The sequence below is a fragment of the Lepidothrix coronata genome, unplaced genomic scaffold, assembly GCF_001604755.1.
Source record: "Lepidothrix coronata isolate B3197 unplaced genomic scaffold, Lepidothrix_coronata-1.0 Scaffold215, whole genome shotgun sequence".
NCBI lineage: Eukaryota > Metazoa > Chordata > Aves > Passeriformes > Pipridae > Lepidothrix > Lepidothrix coronata.
This window is the reverse complement of record NW_016690395.1, coordinates 288928-307673: the sequence shown is the minus strand read 5'-3', so window position 1 is coordinate 307673 and position 18746 is coordinate 288928. Positions and strand designations below refer to the sequence as shown.

The 18746-nt window shown below is 38.7% G+C and overlaps 1 protein-coding gene across 4 annotated transcripts in view; it reads left to right on the top strand.

Annotated features, from left to right (window-relative positions):
• PPA2 (pyrophosphatase (inorganic) 2) overlaps positions 1 to 18746 on the top strand; it is a 35042-nt gene that overhangs the window by 11465 nt on the left and 4831 nt on the right. For 3 of the 4 annotated variants that reach the window (XM_017833540.1, XM_017833536.1, XM_017833537.1), the window contains 7 exons: positions 685 to 738; positions 3178 to 3297; positions 5044 to 5130; positions 6441 to 6567; positions 14160 to 14287; positions 16059 to 16144; positions 17674 to 17743. In XM_017833540.1, coding sequence (XP_017689029.1) covers positions 685 to 738; positions 3178 to 3297; positions 5044 to 5130; positions 6441 to 6567; positions 14160 to 14287; positions 16059 to 16144; positions 17674 to 17743 — 672 coding nt within the window. The remainder of the gene's footprint in view (positions 1 to 684; positions 739 to 3177; positions 3298 to 5043; positions 5131 to 6440; positions 6568 to 14159; positions 14288 to 16058; positions 16145 to 17673; positions 17744 to 18746) is intronic. The other variant, XM_017833538.1, reaches the window with a different exon arrangement.

Sequence of the window (18746 nt, the reverse complement as noted above, 5' to 3'; positions counted from 1 at the left end):
TTCTAAAAGCATGCAAGTTTACATGTTTTGGGTTTATTCCTCCCACACCCCCTTCTCAAAACAGCTTTCACTTAGGAAGAAGCCTAACACAAATGTGAGGTATCTGTGTCCATATCTTTCCTCAGCCATCGCTTTTGGATTAGTATCACCTCGCTTCAACTAGATTTGACTGAGAATCAGAAATGTCAGTGGTTGTTGCATTTGCATGGGTTTTTTAAAAAAATTAATGAGTCAAAAGAGGAGGGCCTTAAAGAAATAAATCCTTAGGGGGAAAAAACCAGAAGCATTGTCCTTTCCACTGCTTAAGGGAAGCTAACTCTTTTCTATAGAAACATCCAATCCTCTTTGACTAGTAGGCTGAACCACTGCCATGTGGCAAACCATTCCATGGAAATTCTGAACATTTTGTGAAGAGTAATATCGATATGGGCATAAAAACCATCATGTGCATTTCCATTACTTTTTGTTGTTTGTATTCTCAAAGGAGTGGGGTGGGGAAAGGATGAACCAAGGAGGTTGAATATCATTGTGCAGAACTAAATGAATTGTACAAGTAAAAGCAGCTGGAACAGAGAAATGTGATGTGTGTTGCTGCTGAATGCAGAGGAGAGTATTTGTGTTACTGTAAAATACTAATTGCCAAGAGGAATTTATTTTCAGTTCTGACACTGTTTTTTGTTTTAGGTCCTATATAATATGATTGTAGAAGTGCCTCGTTGGACTAATGCAAAAATGGAGGTAATTAAGAAAAATACCTTGATTATATAGGTATTTATGGAAGTTATGACAATGAAGTGGCTTTCAATAGTCTGAGTTTAATCACAGTGTGGATTACTCTTTACACATGAAATCTCTGTTAAAAAATTGATTTGAAGTGGTGCATACAGACACTTTCCTTGCAATTATAAAAAGTGTCTTCTTTTCAACCATCTGACTGGAGGGTGCAGCATACCTGCAGCAGAGTTCGGAAGTACTGATATTCAGGATGTTGTCCAGCATTTTAGTCTTACTTTTTCTTGCTTGTGGAGCATTCCATTCAGAGAATTTAATTAATCATTTCCACTCTATAGGGTGCTAGGCCAAATCCTGACAAATGGAGTTGCAAATAAAAAAGCATTTCCTTGTGACAAAAAAAAGATTACTTGGGGACCTCACTGATTGAAAGTATCTCCTGCAGGGAGATATTTTACAAATAGCGCTTCATCTGTAGTGTTTGTGAAACAACACATCTCACCAGGATGTGTCCTATCTTTCTGAACACTTGTATTAATCTTAGGGATGTTTTCCAGCTGCTTTAAAAGAAGCTTGTGGTTGAGCTGTTAACTATTTTAATTATTGAAAATAATACCAAAGAACCTACCCAGCCTTTTATTTCAGAATTTTGTTTTCTCCTTTCCCTGATTATAGAAAATTATTTGAACTGTGTTTACCTTCACAGTTGTTATTCTGCAACCAGGGTTACCTTAGATATTTACCTTGTATTTTAAACTGACGATTTATTGTGGAAGCTGAGTTTTCTTTCTTAGAATTTTCCTTTGACAATTCTACTTGAACTCTTTGCCTAAAGCTCAGGTTACTCTCCCTCCTCTTCTCTTGGCACATTATGTCAGGGGTAGAAAGGTTTACTGTCCTGGTAGGTTCAGAAATCTGTAGTGTGTAGACTCTTCTGGCTTGATAGAGGAGACTAGATGTAGTTCTCTAACATTTAACTTCTAATATAGCTGAAATTTCCTGCATCAGTCATTAAGGCAGTTGTCTTGCCATGCCATTGTGTCCTGGCACTCCTTCAGTCCAGACCGTGGTAAGCTGCTAATACCTGCTAATACCTTGTCTGCATCTCTGTGCTGAGATTCCCTCTCGTGGAATGGAGATTGTAGGAAATTAAATCTTGCCTTAGAGTGAATGTTACCTGCTGTTACATCCCCAGTGACAGATCTTCTACTCATCACCTTGTGTTTCTGTTGGTCTTCCCTTGATTTTACTGAAGGGGCTTTTCATGAAACTTTTGTCTGCTGCTGGCAGTCACTCTTCTTTGTCCCAGTTTCCATTGCTGAGCTCCACTTCTGTCAGTGTCCCAGGTGGCACATTTAAGGTCTTCAGTGTTAAGTTGTGACCAGAAGCAAGTAGAATCCATTGTGAAACCAGAAATGTGTGAACCATCATCTTAGCTGTTGGGGAGGGTTTACTTGCAGAATAAGTATGTGCTGTTTATTGACAGGCTGCTGTGGTTCAGAAAGGAGGTATTCCTGGGGGATGGATTTGTAACCAGAGTGAGAGAGGTGATTTAGGTAAATGACAGGGATGTAAAATGAATGTGGACTAAGGGCTGTGTAGTTATGCATGGAAGCTGTGCACCGCCTGAGTCGGTGTAACCACTTCAGCTGGTAACCAATGTTTTGCCATTCAGATGAGTGTTCATAAGCAAGAGCCAAGCTAACATGGATTGGATTGTGGTATGTAGTGTCAAAAGGGTGGTTACAGTGAATTAGCTGTGGTAGGTAATTCATATGGCAGTGGGTTTGTAGTTGAGGTTTTGGGGAGGATGATAGTGTTCAGCTTCTGTCCTTCTGAGAGTGCTTCTTTGGGATTAAGAATGCCCTCTTCTAATGCCAGCTTAACTTGTTCCAAATCTGCGTTAAGTTGGCATTTGGTGACTATAGAGAATTTGTGCTTGCTAAAAAGCATTTGTATGCTGAAAGGTGTTGGAAATAAGGGATGTGTGCAATAGGAGAGCAAGGAACAGAGGGCAAGAGGAACATGAAACATTTCCTCTGTGAGTGTCAAAGTCCCTGTTGTCAGAAGAACTTGTGCCACCATTTGCATGTCTGTTGAACTTGTACTATAAAGTGCAAGAGCTTCTGACTTAAGTTCCTTTCAGTATTTATGTTTGACCATGACAGTTTCCTCATAAATTTATTACTTTCTCTTCTAGATTTCATTTTTTTCTTGCACACTTTACAGCATTATTTAAAACCTTAATAAGCTGCTTTTTGAATATGACCCTTGAGATTCAGACTGAGGCTATTGTACTTTTAATAATTCTCAAACCACAAGCATGTGCCTGCCAGATGAATTTTTCTAACTGGTTCGATACAGAATGAATTGCTTTCCATTTTATCATTCTCCTTCTCTCTTTCTCCCCCTTTCCACCCCCACCCTTTTTCACGATCTGCTTAGATTGCCACTGAGGAACCGTTGAATCCCATTAAACAAGATATAAAGAAAGGGAAGCTTCGATATGTGGCAAATATCTTTCCTCACAAGGGTTATATATGGAATTATGGTGCCCTCCCACAGGTAACATTTTTGTTATAATGGTGAAAGTTTTCTGTCTTCTGTGTAAATTGCCTTGTAAATCTTGGATACTGCCTGAATGCAAATCAGCTGCAAGAGGGATGCTTCTCTTGGATACATTTGTAAATTAGGATTTTTTTTATGTTGAACTTTATTGTGTCCATAAATTTTGATCAGAATTTGGGTGTGAAAGTAAATCTGAGCTATGTTTTAGGAAGGAGTTAAATGGTCAAGAAATCTCAAATCTTTAGTCTGTCTCTGTGCTGTAGTGACAGACTTAAACTGTCATGGTCTGCCATTCAAGAATACTTTTTCAAGTAACTCTTTCCTGCTTAAACAAGGCATTTTTTAAAAAACTCATTTAGGATTTTCATGTGCTGCAGCATAAATTTTAATTGGGATTTCTTAATATCTTTAACTAAGAAGAACACAAGGGCTGTTCTTTTTTAGATTAAACCTCAACTGCCTTTCTTAACTTTTCTCTGAACTGTGAGACTTTACTGATCAGGAGGCATTCAAAGCTTCAAGCCTTGAAAAGCCCAACTAATGCATGAAATTTTGAGCATAATGAAAAGTTTTAAACTTTTTTCATTTCTATGAATAACCCATTGGACTTAAATTAGTACTGAAGAACATGATGGAGCTTGAAAAGGGTAGTTTATTTTCTTTACATTTAACTGTATAAGCACTGAACGTTGAGCCCTGAAATCGGAGAGGGCTGGAAATAATTGTAATTTTTATTTTTTAATATATTAGAATATTTGCTATCATAGCAGAAGCTGCTCTACTGTCCAGAGAACAGCTAGTGAGCTTTCCCTTTAACCTAGATGTGAAGAGATGAAATTGGGCAGAAAAGTAACACTGATATAATGTAGTCTTAAATAAAAAGCCCTTTGGAAGAGTTTTGGAAAAATAAACAATTTTGAGGTGAAGTTATGATCGTGGACAGCAGGAGCTAACAGCATAGCTCCTTAAAAAAAAAAAACCTTTCTAAAATCTTTTCAATGAAACTTCATTGGACTTAAAATTGTTAACAGAAAAACTTCTCAACTGTAGAATGAGTTACTTGCCAGTAAGAGTAAGAACAAGTACTGGTCTAGTAATTAAATTAGTATAATTTGATTAGGACTCCTTGCTTGTACAGTGCTCAGAGCAGGGGTTTAAACTTACCCTTGGAGAAGCTTCTTTGGTCTTAAGCAGTTCGCTGTTCTTGGGAAGGTACACATCTCAAAATATTAAGAAATACTTCATACCCAAATCTGAAAACTTTAAAAAGCTTATTGGATTCTGACAAATCCATGCCTAGGAGGATAGTTAGCTCAAAGCCTCCATATTTTTGAAAGCAGTAAGTGTTAGCGTCATGGTATTTGAAGAGTATAATGAAAACGTAATTGTAAGATATCCTAGCTTGATCCCATAACCATTAGTAACCACAAAAATCCGTATTCAGCATCCTCTGATGCCTTAATCACTGCAATTGGGTAAAGTGTATCTGCTGAGTCATGGATGCAGTTAATATTTTTGTTTCTGTGTCCTCAGTAATCCTCATGTTACTTGTCCTGAGTGTAAGTTACTCAAGGTCAGTCCATTGGCTGTTTGTTTGTTTGTTTTTTCTTCTCCCATTGAGCAAGCCTGTTCTCAGAAAGCTGATGTTTTTATTGGTGTTTTTATTAATCTTAGTAATTTAGTGGTAAGACAAGTTATGATTGCAGTTTAGTTGATAACTGATAGTTCTCTTTCCTTTGGCAGACCTGGGAAGATCCAAACCATACAGATACCATTACAGGATGTTGTGGGGATAACGATCCTATTGACGTTTGTGAAATAGGTTCAAAGGTTTGTCTTTATTGAGATTAATTTAATTTATCAAGGTTAACTTAATAATTTGGTAAGAACTTCTGGAAGAGAAGGTCAGATGGAAAACAAAAAAAATGGTAATAGTATTAGGGGTTGATGAAAGTATAAACAGAGGATCTAAGGAGAGAATATGTAAGGAAATTGTGGATTTTTAAAAAGACGAAAAAAAAGAAGGATTTGGTAAAGTGTTTGTAGTTGTTAAAAGGGAAAATAAAAAACCACCGTCCTGAAGTTCTGTGGCTGGACATTGAGTTTTGTGTGAGATAGGAGGGAGTTAAGATTTTTGGGGAAGGAAAAGATTTATTTCTTTTCCTCCTATTAGCAGTATTGTAGCTGTGAACAGGTTGTTGAAAGATGAGGAAGTATGACAGCCTTAGCACATTAAAATTACAAGGTCAGACCCACAAAGGAGGTAAGTTTGAGTTTACTCATGGGTGCAAACAGAAGTAATCCTCTTCTAGAGAAGACAGGAACCTGTTGCCGTGTTGCAGATTTATGAGTCACAAGGTGGATGGATGAAAAAGAGGTGCAGAAAACACCATTAGTAGGTATAAAGAAAAGGTTTAGCTCACTGAAAGAAAAATGTACATATCTAGAGGCAGTGAAGAATGGAGCAATGTTCTGTGGTATCAAAAATGAGGTTATGAAATGAATGAGTTTGGAAGAGAGATATCTTGGGATATTTTAGGTAAGGGGAAATTTAATTGGTGACCTCAGTGAAGATGGTAACTGACTATTTGAGGTGAGGAGCCTAAAGATGAATTTCAAGGGATCCAGAAGGAGTTACAAAGGGAGTATCTTCTGTTAGGGAGAAGGTTCCTAAGATAATGGAAAAATAGTTGTGCTGTTATTTCTGGGGAAGGGCTGTGTGTTTATGTGTGTATATTGGAGTCTAGAGGAAGGAATAACAAGAGATAAATTACGACCATGAGTTGAGGAAAGTAGAGAGTCAAGAGACAGGAATAAGTTAAAAAATGAGTATGAGCTACTTTTGACTTGCAGTTTGGAGTGACGATCAAGAAAGTGTAGAGGAACTAGGGTAAAAAGGAAGGAAATATTTTTCTAGCTTCTTGTGTACTTAAATGCTGACTAGAGGATTGAGGGTTGACAAATAGTAATAGTAGGAGAAAGGCTAGAAATGTTAAATACATGTGTGCTAGGTTTGCAGATCTATCTTGCAATAGTGCTATAGCTGCTTGTCAAAAACGTAGTAAAACTATTTTTTTTGTAAGGTAAAGGAGGAATTCTTTGTGGTGTTTTCAAAATCTTTGTGATGTGTTCTGTTTCAGGTTCGTTCTTCTGGTGAGATCGTTCAAGTGAAGGTTTTGGGTGTTTTAGCTCTTGTTGATGAAGGAGAGACAGATTGGAAGATAATTGCTATCAGTGTGGATGACCCAGAAGCTCATAAAATCCATGGCAAGTATTTTTGTCTTTCTTAATGCCAGTTAGGTCCACAACTTGCACAGTAGAATGGTACCTGAGTTTAGGCCACCCAGGACAAGAAGAGGCACACAGTGGAAAGGCAAGACTTTTCTTTTATTGTTCTGTTTAAGTCAGGTGCTTCCTTCAAGGAGGGTATATGTGCTTTCACAGTAAACTTCTTTGAAATGGTTCACTTGGATTTTCAAGCGGACCTGTCATACAGAAAGTCTTTTGACTTCTGAAACACAACTGCCTTAGAGAGTGACCTCCTAAAATTACAGGCTTATCTCCTGTGTAATAGTGAATATTTACCCACTTGCGTTATATAGCACACCGCTATTTTCCTTGTTGAAAGTGTTTGTGCCTGTTATATTTGCAGGCATTGTGTTGCATTCTGAAAAGGCTGTATATTTCCAGTACTTTGTCACTTTTAAGTGTGTTACTTCCAAGGTTTGTTGCTTAGTGTGCTTCCCCTTTTAGCCTGAAAATTTGCAAAGTAAACTGCTAGTGCAGCTCACCCTAGTATCACCCTAGTATCCCTCTAGCTGTGCAGGGGGAAATATCCTTTTCAGACTTATATTCCCTGTTACCATTCTTCTGGTATGCAAATGAAATTCAAATACTGAAATGTGTCTACCTGAATAGCAGATGAGATCTAATTTTGCTTGAAGATGTGTTAAAGCTTCAGGGAAGTAGGTTTTTACAGCACAGGTAAAGTACAGCTTTTCTTTGGATAAATGGAGGTTCTCTTCCTCAAATGCAGTGTTTGGGAATCATGAGAATTAAGTGAGGAGGTTTGTCTAAAAGTGATTGTTATGAGATCAAACCCCATGCGTATATACATACATATATATACACACGCAATCAATACTTATCAGGTATGTACAATCAGAGCTCTTTGTTGGTTGGGAGCACCAAGGCACAGAGTGGCCTTTCTGTAGGAGTAGGGCTATCCAGTAGTTTTTTAAGCAGTTGTGTTCCTCAGCCATTGAGGCTTTATCCTGGTTTCTGAACATAAAGTATGTCACTGGACTGGCCCTTCATTCTCAGTTTTCTTGCAGGTTGCTTTCGCATGGAGAATACTTGACTTGTGGGGAAAGAAGGGGAGAAGAGGAGATGAGGAAAAGGAAACTCTTGGGTTGATGCTGATTTAAATCATTGGGCAGATGAATTACTACATAGTGTTTATGACTCTTTAACTACTTTGATAGAGATTAAGAAGTTCAGCTTAAGGAAATAGTAAGTAATAGTTTGCTGTTAATGTTAGTATCAATTTAAACCACTCTGTGATGTGCAGCAAAATGCATAAGTGTCAGTAGTTAAAACACAAGTAATTGGCCCTTCATTTCTAGACACTGTTCTGTTTAAAGTCTTACATTTTGCTTAACAGTTTCTGAGAGAATGTAGTCAGAAAAATGGATGAAAGAATTTAAAAGGAGTCTACTAAGTCGAGGCAAAATTGTGGCAGTTTATTCCAGTATTAGTTATTATTTTGGATTACCTATCTCTATTTGAAAGTCCTCTGCTGGTTTGTTGGTTGGTTGGTTGGTTTTTGTTTCGTACCAACCCCCCCCCTTCCCCCAGGTAATGATTTACTTCAGTTCTGTTACAGCTTTAGTTTGGGAGTGGGGGAGTAGGAGCTTTAATCTTATTTAAAAGAAAAAAAAGGGGGGAGTATGGGCAAACCATTGCCTTTAGTTGGTTCCTGAGTGCCTACTTTCTTATCAGAGAATATGTGCAAGACTTCGAGAACTGCCCTGAGATACAGAGAAGTGCAGAAATATTTATCCAGTTTAATATGATTTCCCTTTGGGATTGGAGTTGCAGCTTAGGATTTACAAAAGAAAGAAAAGGGGGGAAAAAGCCCCCATCTGCTTTCACAAAACACGACTGGCTTGCAGTGTTTAACAGCAATCATTCTCCTGTCTGAAAACAAACAAATCTGTTGGAGCCAGCAGTACAATATGTCCTTTTATACTTCTTTTTCCCCCTTTCCAGAGTTGTTAATTATTTCAGCGTAAAGGGATGGCAGCTACAGATATAACTGGTCTCTCCTGGTAGTTCACGTGCTGCTGTTACGGAGGTGGCCTCCTGGGGAAGATGAGGCTAAGTGTTGCCTTCTAGTCCTGTCCAGTCACTTTTGTATAATTTGTTAAGCATTTCCAATTGGACTGAGAATCATCACATTTGCTTTCAGCTCAGTATGTGCACAGCCCCCAGTGAACATTTGGAAAAGATAATTCCGAGACACCAGAGTGGTGATTACTCGCAAGCCCCATCCTGAGCCCGCGCAGTGTGTTAACTCCTCTTGCCGCTTTAAGCACACCCCAGGTACTCTGTATATTCTCCTTCTGGGATCGTGAATGTTCTCCTAAGTGCCATTGATTTTTCTGAGACTTCACAGAACTTAGAACTGAGCAGTCCCAACTTCTGAATGGTTCTCATTGTTCATTCATAGCACTCCGCTGCACTGTGTCCTGCAGGCATTTATTGATAAATACTGGTTTAAATTGAAGACCCTGCCTAGAACTCTCTCTTTCACACAGAGCAATGAGAAACTCTAATTTACAGTGACAATACCCAGGAATGATTAGCAATGCTTAGCACCTATTCAAGTGGGAACTGTGTCATCAGTGGGAATAGTAAGGGCTTAGTGTCGTTTTGGACTGACTTTGGAAGGCAATCTCTTTGAAATAATAGCACTTAATTCTGGTGGAAGTGGGGACAATCTCACACCAAATATAAGCTGTATGTCAGATGCAGGTAATTGTGTGTGAAAGTTTCTTTTAGACTAAAACTAGACATCTTCAGATTTATTTATTGGCTATTGTCTTTGTGCTCAGGCAGTTGCTAGGCAGATGGCCATTAGTGGACCAGCAAAGTAACTTTAGACCAAGCAACTCTGAGAAAGGACCTAAAGCTCCTTGCAGACTGAAACACTAAATCTTGGTGATGTAATAGGCCTGGTTGATTTTTTTATTATTATTATTATTTTTGTTGTTGTTGCATTTTGGTTGGTTTTTTGTGGGGTTTTTTTTCAGTGAAATAGTAGCTAGGAGTAGAAAGGCTGCTTGTCTGCTTACCTCATAATTTGGATTGAACTTAATATATTGGAGTTTACATGTATATCTGATGTGCTTTACTAAATTGAGACCGTAAAGGAGGAGTGATATTTTCGTGCTGTGATTTGGTCTAAATGTATGTGCCTCTTCATGTTGGCCAAGAGGTTTTAAAAGTCACTGGCAGCTGAAGCAGGAATTGTGTTTGAAGCAGCTTATGAAGAGTCTGACTCTCAAAAGGTCAACTCTCCTTCCTTCAGCAAATTGGACTAGTCATGTATACTGGGTGGCATTTGGGAGGTGTTTTACCCACCTGGAATCTTAGCAGCCATTTTTTGCTATTGCTCACTGGAAAGGTGCCTGGATGTATTCAGCAGCAGTTGCTGATGTCTGCTGACTTTGTTGCTCTGCCTTTTGCTGGCGCTGGTGTACTTAACTGTGCTGTCATGAAGCCTAGCCATGGTGTTGCCATGCTGCTTTTATAAAGTGCGTCTCAAGACAGGGTTAAGCGATCAAACCCTAAATGGCAAAACCAAAGTATATTGTATATATTGTTACAGACCCTTCCTTGCATATGAGTGTATTTATATGCAGAGAAGCAGCAGAGGCCCATAAAACCTTTGTTGTGGATTTGTGTAAGCACTCAGTATAAAGAAATTAATTATATGTACCAAGGCTCCCCTCCTACCCCCTGCTCAAAATACACCAAATGCCTTTATATGGAATGTAGCTGCTGCTTCCTGTAAATGTTTATAAGATGTTATTAAAAACATATGTCCTCTCTTCCCACAGACCTTGTTTAGAAAGCTTGCTGCAAGCATGTTGTTTTAGCTTTGCTTGCAAGAAGCAGCATCTGTTGTACTAAAAATGGTAGTTTTGTACAAATGCTTTTGTTGCTCTCTTTTGTAAAGCCAGATAGAAGTGGGATCTGCGTTCACATTGGCTCACTCTCTTGATAGAGAGCTAGCAGCAGTTCTTTGTGCCAGCCTCTAGAGGTTTTCCTTATTGAGACTAAACTGCAACCCTTAATGTGATTAGCTATCTCTTTTTAACCCTTGGTGCTTAACTATGGTGCCCAGAAAAATGAGACCTGTGGTTTTATGTAGGCAGTATAAAGAAATAACCACCCAGAGCCCAGTGGGTACCTGCTGGCTGGTACCTGTGGCAACCTGGCCTTTCTACTCTGTTATTTTGAGCAGGGCTTGCTTGCAGACATGAACTGCCATAGTTTCATGGGCCATGTACATGTTTGCTACTCCCAAACCTGCCTAGCCCATTTTGACATCAGTGTAAGTATATAGCTCTGAGGGAAGGTAAGCAGGGTCAGAAAAAAGTGTCTTAACAGTGTTTGCTGTAGAAACGACATCTAAGTTGTTTTTGTTTTTTTTTTTAATTAAAATAATTTGCAGCTATCTTCTATAGATATTAGTGTGGTAAATCATGGTACTGCTTATTGTGATCTTTTATTTCACCTTTCTTTGCTTGCTCTTCTGTTTTCTAAGTATGTTTTTCTCCTTTTCCTCCTGATGTCCCAAAAAGGCTGTTTGGATTTCAGAGTGGAAGATGAGATGTCTTTAAAGTTTTTCTGTGGTGACTTTTAATGAACTGATCAGGTGGCTGTTGAGTGATGCAAGAGCTACTGTTTTCCTTATATTTTGTACTATGTGCTGACTCCACAGCAACAGGATCAATTTTTTTGTTTGTTTGTTTTATTGCATTGTTGCACTTTATTCTGTTTCTTGCCGTCAACTCCCACTATAATACAGATGTTTTGGGTCTTTTTTTTTTCCTCAAGCATTTAAGCTTCATTTGATGCTCAGTAGCTGTCCTTTATAGTATAGAGTAGTGAAGTGAAGCACAGGGATGAAGGAGAATAACTTGCCAGGAACCAAGGAAATAAAAGCAGCCAATGCCTGTCTTCTTAAGTCCTCAAAGACAGTATTCAGCAGCCATATAATGCTGTAGCCTGATTCTGTTTAGTCATTTTACCTAGGCAAGGTATTTTCTGGTAAGAGGGAACGTGAAATTCAGAGAGATAATTCTATCCATGAAGATGGTCATCCCTATCATAAGGAAGTAAAGTCTGTCCCAAAGCCTATCCTAGTCTTTAAGTCCTTTAAAGAAATTTAAATAAAACTTATAAATAAGGGACAATAGTTGAGAAGGACCAAGTGTCAGTTAGTAGACAGTAAAGCATTTTTGATGAACAGTTTTTATGGGAATGGGAAGCAAATATCCAAGTAGGGGGAATGGAGAAGCAGAGTTAGGAGAGAGATTTGCTGGAACGGGAACCAGAAAAAAGGAGCAGCAGTGTGAGAAAGCATGCTCGAATTTAAGTAGTGTCTGGAGACAGAGATCTGGAGTTTGTCCACTGCTGGGAGCCAAGGACATTGCTGCAGCAGCCTGGTTTGCTTTACAGACTTGAGGAGATACTGTCTCTTCAACAAGTGCTATAAATTGTGAATTCAGACCTCAAAAGAGGAGGAGATGACAAGGATTCAAGTTGAAGGAGGGATATTCTTTTGCTTGGTGAGAACAGGAAGATACACTGGAGCCCTGAAACCGATTTGAAGCTGCAGTTTTTTTAGTGCCCAGATGAAGCATTCTGGCTCCAGCTAAGATCCCACCCTTTTCTAAATCATTCCTTCTGGTTGGTCTTGCCCACCCATCCTAGTGAAATGCCTCTTGTGCTCTTAAACACGTATTCCAGCTAGAAGACCTGCCTCTAGCACAGCCTTACGTGCTCTTGCTTTTTTTCTGGGATTCTGCCAATGCAACTCCCTAATCTCCTATAGACAGATGGCCAGCAGCCAAGTTCAAAATGTGTTTTACTCGAAGTCCGTAAACATGTAGCCCTATTAAGTGTGTGCAAAAGCAAAAATTTACATGGGGTTCTTCAAGGTTTTATGCTTTATTCTCTGGGTAGTGTGTAATGCAGTGGAATTTGGGAGTGGCATCTGTCAGATGCTTATGAATACTCAGCATATCTTCGCACAGAGGTTTGGCCTGGCTGTTCAGTCCACATGTCATCTCTTATGGTGGTTTACTGAGAATTGAATGGTCTGTAGCACAAGACCTTTCCTCGTCTCTTACTACTCTCTTTAGAAATACTTTAATGTTTTTGTTCAGGTTCACGATGAAATTTTGAAAAGACATTTAGGCACTTCAAGATGGAAAGCACATGAGTAGGTGTCAATTCCATGGACTAAACAACTCTGAAAATCTGTTTTTTAGGACTGGGTAGACAGAAGAGTATCTTATCAGGAATCACTGCTAATCAGCAGATGTCATTAAATGAGGCATATCTATGGGAGAAGAGAATGAAGTAGCCAAGCAGTATTGAGAGAGAGCAAGAGGGAATAAGGAAGGGAGACATGAGTGAGTGACCTGCAAAACGGTAGAGAAGGAGAGTAACACTATGGAAGGTGGCCTGAGCGGAGCGAAGTTATGAAATAACTGGAAGACTACAGCAATAAAAAGTCAGCTCCCATTTCCCTCAGAAGTGACTGTAAAAGGGAAATAGAAAGATTACACCAGATACAAAGTACTTGGTTTCTGGAAAGGACAAAATCCTTTATTGTATAAAAATCAATTAGAAAAGTATTGAAGGCCTTACCACGTAAACATATTGACAGAGAATTAATTTGCCCATGGGTTAATAGGACCACCCCATTGCAAGTAAGCATTTAAGATCACGAGCTGCATCTTTGATACAGCAGTGTAGTCTTCAAGCAGAATTACTATGTGAGTGTTTAATCTCTGTGTACACACTGTGGCAGTGTTCATCTCTGCCTCACAAGGGTGTCCCACAAATGGCATACGTTCCCCTTTGTGTCCTGTTTGCACATTGGGATTATAGAGGTAGAGGTAGACTTGCTTATCATTGTGATGTGCTTATCATATGCAGATACCAAGGCGTTATCAGTAAAGTTAGTGTTTAGTGCTCCTGGCACATATCTGTCTTTTATTGAAGGGGCTGAATTTGGAAGTCATAAATTCAGAAGAGCAAAGGGATGCCTTTAATACAACTTTGAGAAGTCATGCCTGTATTTTGTTTTGAGGCGCTAGTTTAAAAATCCATGTGTTGAAATCGTTTTTACTAGCTATTCTTTCATTACCAAAAAATGCTTGTAGCCCTTGCAGTTGCTGGGGAAAAAAATTACCTCAGTGAATAATCTAAATATTGCAAGAGATACCTACTAAGATGAAAGTCTATAAATATGGAATTTTCTTCTTCTCCTGTCACAAATACGGTCCTTTTATTCATGGTCCCTTTGGGTCTTAATTAACGAATGTCAGGAGGCAACTGGTTTACCTGCTTAGTGTGGTTGTGAAATCATAAGATATTCAACTCTGGGCAGCAAATGTAATAAAGTGAAGTTCCCCAATGACTTTGAAAGTGCTCAGTGCAATCAAATTGCTTGCAGATCTTCTAGGAAATTTTAAAAAATGAATGTTACAAAACCTATGATTAAAAATGATTAAAAATGATCCAGTCTTTTTTTTTTTTTCCTTTTTAACCTACAGATATTGATGATGTCAAGAAGCACAAACCGGGTTACCTTGAGGCTACAGTTGACTGGTTCCGATTATATAAAGTCCCTGATGATAAACCAGAAAATCATTTTGCTTTTAATGGAGAATTTAAAGACAAGGTAAAGATAATGCAAAATCAAAGATGCATCATTCTGTCATGTGGCCTCTATAATACCTCCTAGAATTTTTGGAATTGTGAAGGAAGAGGTTTAATGAAAAGAATTTTGATATGAGGGACTTCTGAATACAATTTATTAGGCTATGATTAAATAATATTTGCTGCTGTCCATTTTATTCAGGGAAAATGCATAGGTCATTAAAGGAATTCTGCAAAAAATATTGTCCTAATACTGACGAGACTTACACACATATCTGTGTTGTTTGTAGGTGTTTTTTAAGGCATTTTTCATTCTGTCAGAGTAATGAACAGATTGTCTTTTCAGGTGTTTTTTCAGTCCTGTTTGATAATATTTCTGACTTTTATTAAGGCTATGCAGACAATGGGTTGCAGATTTTTTCATATTAGGTATTTTCTCAAGATATACTTTTTCCTGGTAATTGTGTGTAGAAACATTTGAACTGTTTGGCTTGAAGGCTGAAAAAATATTTCCCCTTTTTTTTTTTTTTAGAAAATATGAATGGCTTTTTAAACTACCTACAGTTAAAATGGCTGGTGTTTGAAAGGGGAGTGGACCCAGGAGTAGACCTTGTTGAAGAAAATACCTGGATTTTTCCAGAGGAAATTGGATGTGATTTCAGTAAAATTGCTTTGCAACTTGTATATTACACACTCTGTAGATTATTCTTGGCAAAGAATCACAGGTTTCTAATGAATGATGTCCATGTGTCAGCTAGTTCACCTTGCAGGGTGCTAAGTTATATAATGTCTTCTAACTAGCACAGGCAACTTTACATGTTTTGGCTGGTTAAAGAGATGCCCTGACTCCCTTCTGCACTAAAACTGTCTTTAAAATCAATCAAGTGTGGAGTTGTAAGGTTTGATAACCTGACCTCTCCTCTGTTCTCCCAGAACAGGTCTTAGAGATTTTCTGTGCTGTAAGCAGAGTGTGGCTCTGTAGCCACAGTTGAACGGCATATCCCCTGTCAGGCCATTGGAGTTCAGCCTGGAGGCACTAAATGCCCTGAGATAGCTGGTTTGGAGCACTTGAATAATTCTCAAGCATTTCTAGAGACCCAGGATGTGGCCAGGCGGTTGTGGCTGTGCTCCAGCAGCTCTGATGAAGTTCACAATGTTCCAGTGGCACTTTTCCAAGTCACTCCTTGTTAGGAAATGTGAATGTTCTGTTGGCAGCTTTTTTTGCAAGCCAGTCTAGCTATCATCATCTGCATACTGAGGGCTTATTTTACTTTATTTTTTTTTTAAGCTTAGTCTTGTTTCAAACAAACAGAAACTGTTAAGCAGCTGACATGTTACGTTCTTGCAAATGCTTAAGTATACGATTGGGCAATTAATGAAGTAAATGCAAATTTTGTTACTGGAGGGGAAACCCTAATTCTGACCCTGACGCTCACATGTAGCAGCAGAGTCATAGCTCACACACTTTGTCCCATTTAGGACCTGGTACAGCTTTCTGCAGCAGTAGGGGTCTGCTTAGCATCTAGTGCTGATTTCATTTCTTTCATGCACCATTCATATTTTCTGGCTGAGGACTGAGGGAACTTCTGAATATGTAGCCAGTATATTTGAAAGATAGTGAAGTTTGTTTCTTTTCATAAAAAGGATGTTATATTCTCCAGAAATTTAATGAGGCCTCAAAGGAGGCCCCTTATAATACCACATGAAATAGTATGTTTTAATAAACTAGTTCTGTGGCTTTTTTTCTGTTAACTAACAGTTTAATTCATAAAACTTTCCTTCATGTAAACTAGGATTTTGCTGCTGAAATTATTAAATCCACCCATGAACACTGGAAAGCTTTGCTTCATAAAAAAGCTGATGGAGGTACTATTAATTGGTAAGTATCCAGTCGTGTCTCTTGCTCTTTGTGTTGTGCTGGTACTGGTGCTATTCAACATGTTGCAGCTGTCCATGAACTGCTTAATTTTTTTTTTTTGTTTGAGATAACAGGAATACTCATGGGTTTGATTGATAATTAATTGATAATAGAGCATGACTGATTAATTGCACCTTGTATGATGATGATTTACTGGTAAGTGGCATTACGTAAAAGTGGCATAGATTACTTTGGCTTTTGAGGAATGGCCCCAGAGTGTTCGTTCGGGATCATTTGGGGGGAATCTTGGTATCCTATACCAGTCCTCTTGTCACTGTTTATTCTGTCCTTCACTGCTGCACTGCTCTGTTGCAAAATTCTTTGGCAGCTTAGCATTCCATATTTTTTAGTTGCTCTCTGGAGTGAGAGAACCAAACTATTGTTCTTTACTAGTCTTTGGCCTGGTCTGAATTAAAATGGACTTTATTAAACTCTCTGGACTGGTTTGCATTGGCAGTTCTGGCACTAGAGACCCTGAAAAGTAGGGCTGGTGCTTTCCAAGGACTGTAGATTGTCATTGGCTAAACCAGAGGGCAAAGGCTGTGGGAAAAGCTGTTCTCAGGTAGTTATTGTTGTCTTCTGCTTTGGAGAAATGTGACTTTCTCTCTTTCTTGGAGTTGATTGTCCAGCAATTGCCCAACACCTTAGCAGTTGGACAGGTTGTTAATTTTACTTTTGCACAGCAAGAATACTGTAGGATAATATTCAAATTTTGGTCTTTATCATTTAAGAGGCACTTTGAACTTCATGTTGATAAAATTAAAAAAAAAAATTAAAATTGCAGTCTTACTTTGAGTAATTGAAGTTCTTGCAGTTCACTCTGTAGGACATTAAAAACTCATGACCAAACTCACTTTCTGTGTGAAAGGATACAGATTCATAGGGAAACATTTCTTCAAGGGATTTGGCCCCAGAGTTTGTCTGCTGTCTGGAAGTACTACAGGTATCTCCTGTTTTATGTAGGAGTAGAATTTTGGCCTGCTTTTCCTTCCTGTTAGATACTGCAGACAGGTTACTGAAGTAACCTGCTGTTACTTCTGTGACCTGCCACAGAATCTGTCCATCCTTCAAGGCATAAGAGATGGGGGATATTCACATCATCTGTGCTGGCCATCTAGGTGTTCTTCAGCTGCCTCAGGAAGTGCCAGCTTATCTCTGCTGACTTTTTGGGGGGATTTGGTTTCTTCACTGTGGTCCTCTGAACTGTACCCAAGTTAGCAGCCAGAAGCATTGAGTGTGAGTACTGCTTGCACTAATGTAGAACATAGAGCCTAAAACCCCCCTCAAACCCAAAGGAACAATGAACCCTTCCACACGCCTGTTCCTTTGAGCATTACTGGTTACTTTGTGTTTTTAGCTTGCAGATTTCTTGCAGATACACAGTTCTGAGCTCTCTATGTGAAGATGTTTTTTTTTTTCCATAAGTACTTAATTGTGTGTGGCTTTTTTTCCACTGATTGATAAAGCATGTTTTTAATTTAATTTTTCAGCACAAATGTTCTGGTGAGTGGCAGCCCATTTTGTTGCAGTGAGGAGGATGCCCGGTCAATTGTTCAGTCGGTAAGGGTATTTACTCCCCTCCACCCTCCCCTTTTTTTTTTTAATGATTAATAGGAAAAGAAGATTCAGAGCTCCAAAACTGAAATAAAGTAGCTAAACTGAAATGGTCCTTAGGCAAAAATTTAAGGCATAAAGTAAAAGCAGGAGCACAAAGGCTGTGGGGGAACAGTAAGCTTCGCGATATAAAACTATCATTGCAGTGATCCAATTGTGCTTTCTGACAGGTTCATTACTGTTCTGGTGGGTTTTTTTTGGTTTTGTTTTTTTTATTTTTTTTCATCCCTCTGCAGTTCTGTTTCTTCTGATCCTGAATAGCAAGATAGTCTGCTGTCTTCTCTGTCTCCCTGTTGCCATGAGTTACAACTCAGTGTTAGAAGTCATTGACTAGCTGACTATAGTCCCTAATCACTAAACAGACCCTTTGTTTGTCTACTGGTATAATTAAATGCAATGCTGTAAGAGAGTGGAATGCTTTTTTGAATGTTTCTTAAAGATTGCCTGTCATATTCTGAAAATTAACATAAAATTAAAACATGCAGGTTTCTTGTTCAGGCAGGAAAAATGTCCTGCAGGTCTGATGCTTTCATGTGCAAATGTTAGTGGAGGAGAATTTTTTCCATTTCAAAATATGCTAGTTTGGATGGCAGAAATTAAGCAAAGTTACCAGAAATTACATGGAGAAAAGTGCCCCCAAGTATTACTTTTTCTTTTTTAACATGTGCTGTGACTGAGCCTGTGCTCATGACCACGTGAGTGCAGCAGATATTTTGCACATGTGCATGGCTGCCAGGGCACCCAGTGTTTTACCTCAATAGTCACAGTAATTATGCAAGTTCAGGTGTCAAAGGACACGCCATCCACTGTCTGTGCAGTTAACATTCCAACAGCATTTCTAGGAAGAATGTGTTGTGCTGGGTGCTGTTTTGTCACCAGCAAATAAGACTGTCAGTTGTAGAGAAAAGTTGGTTTAAGTCATAAAGAAGTAACAAACCAAACTTTTTCT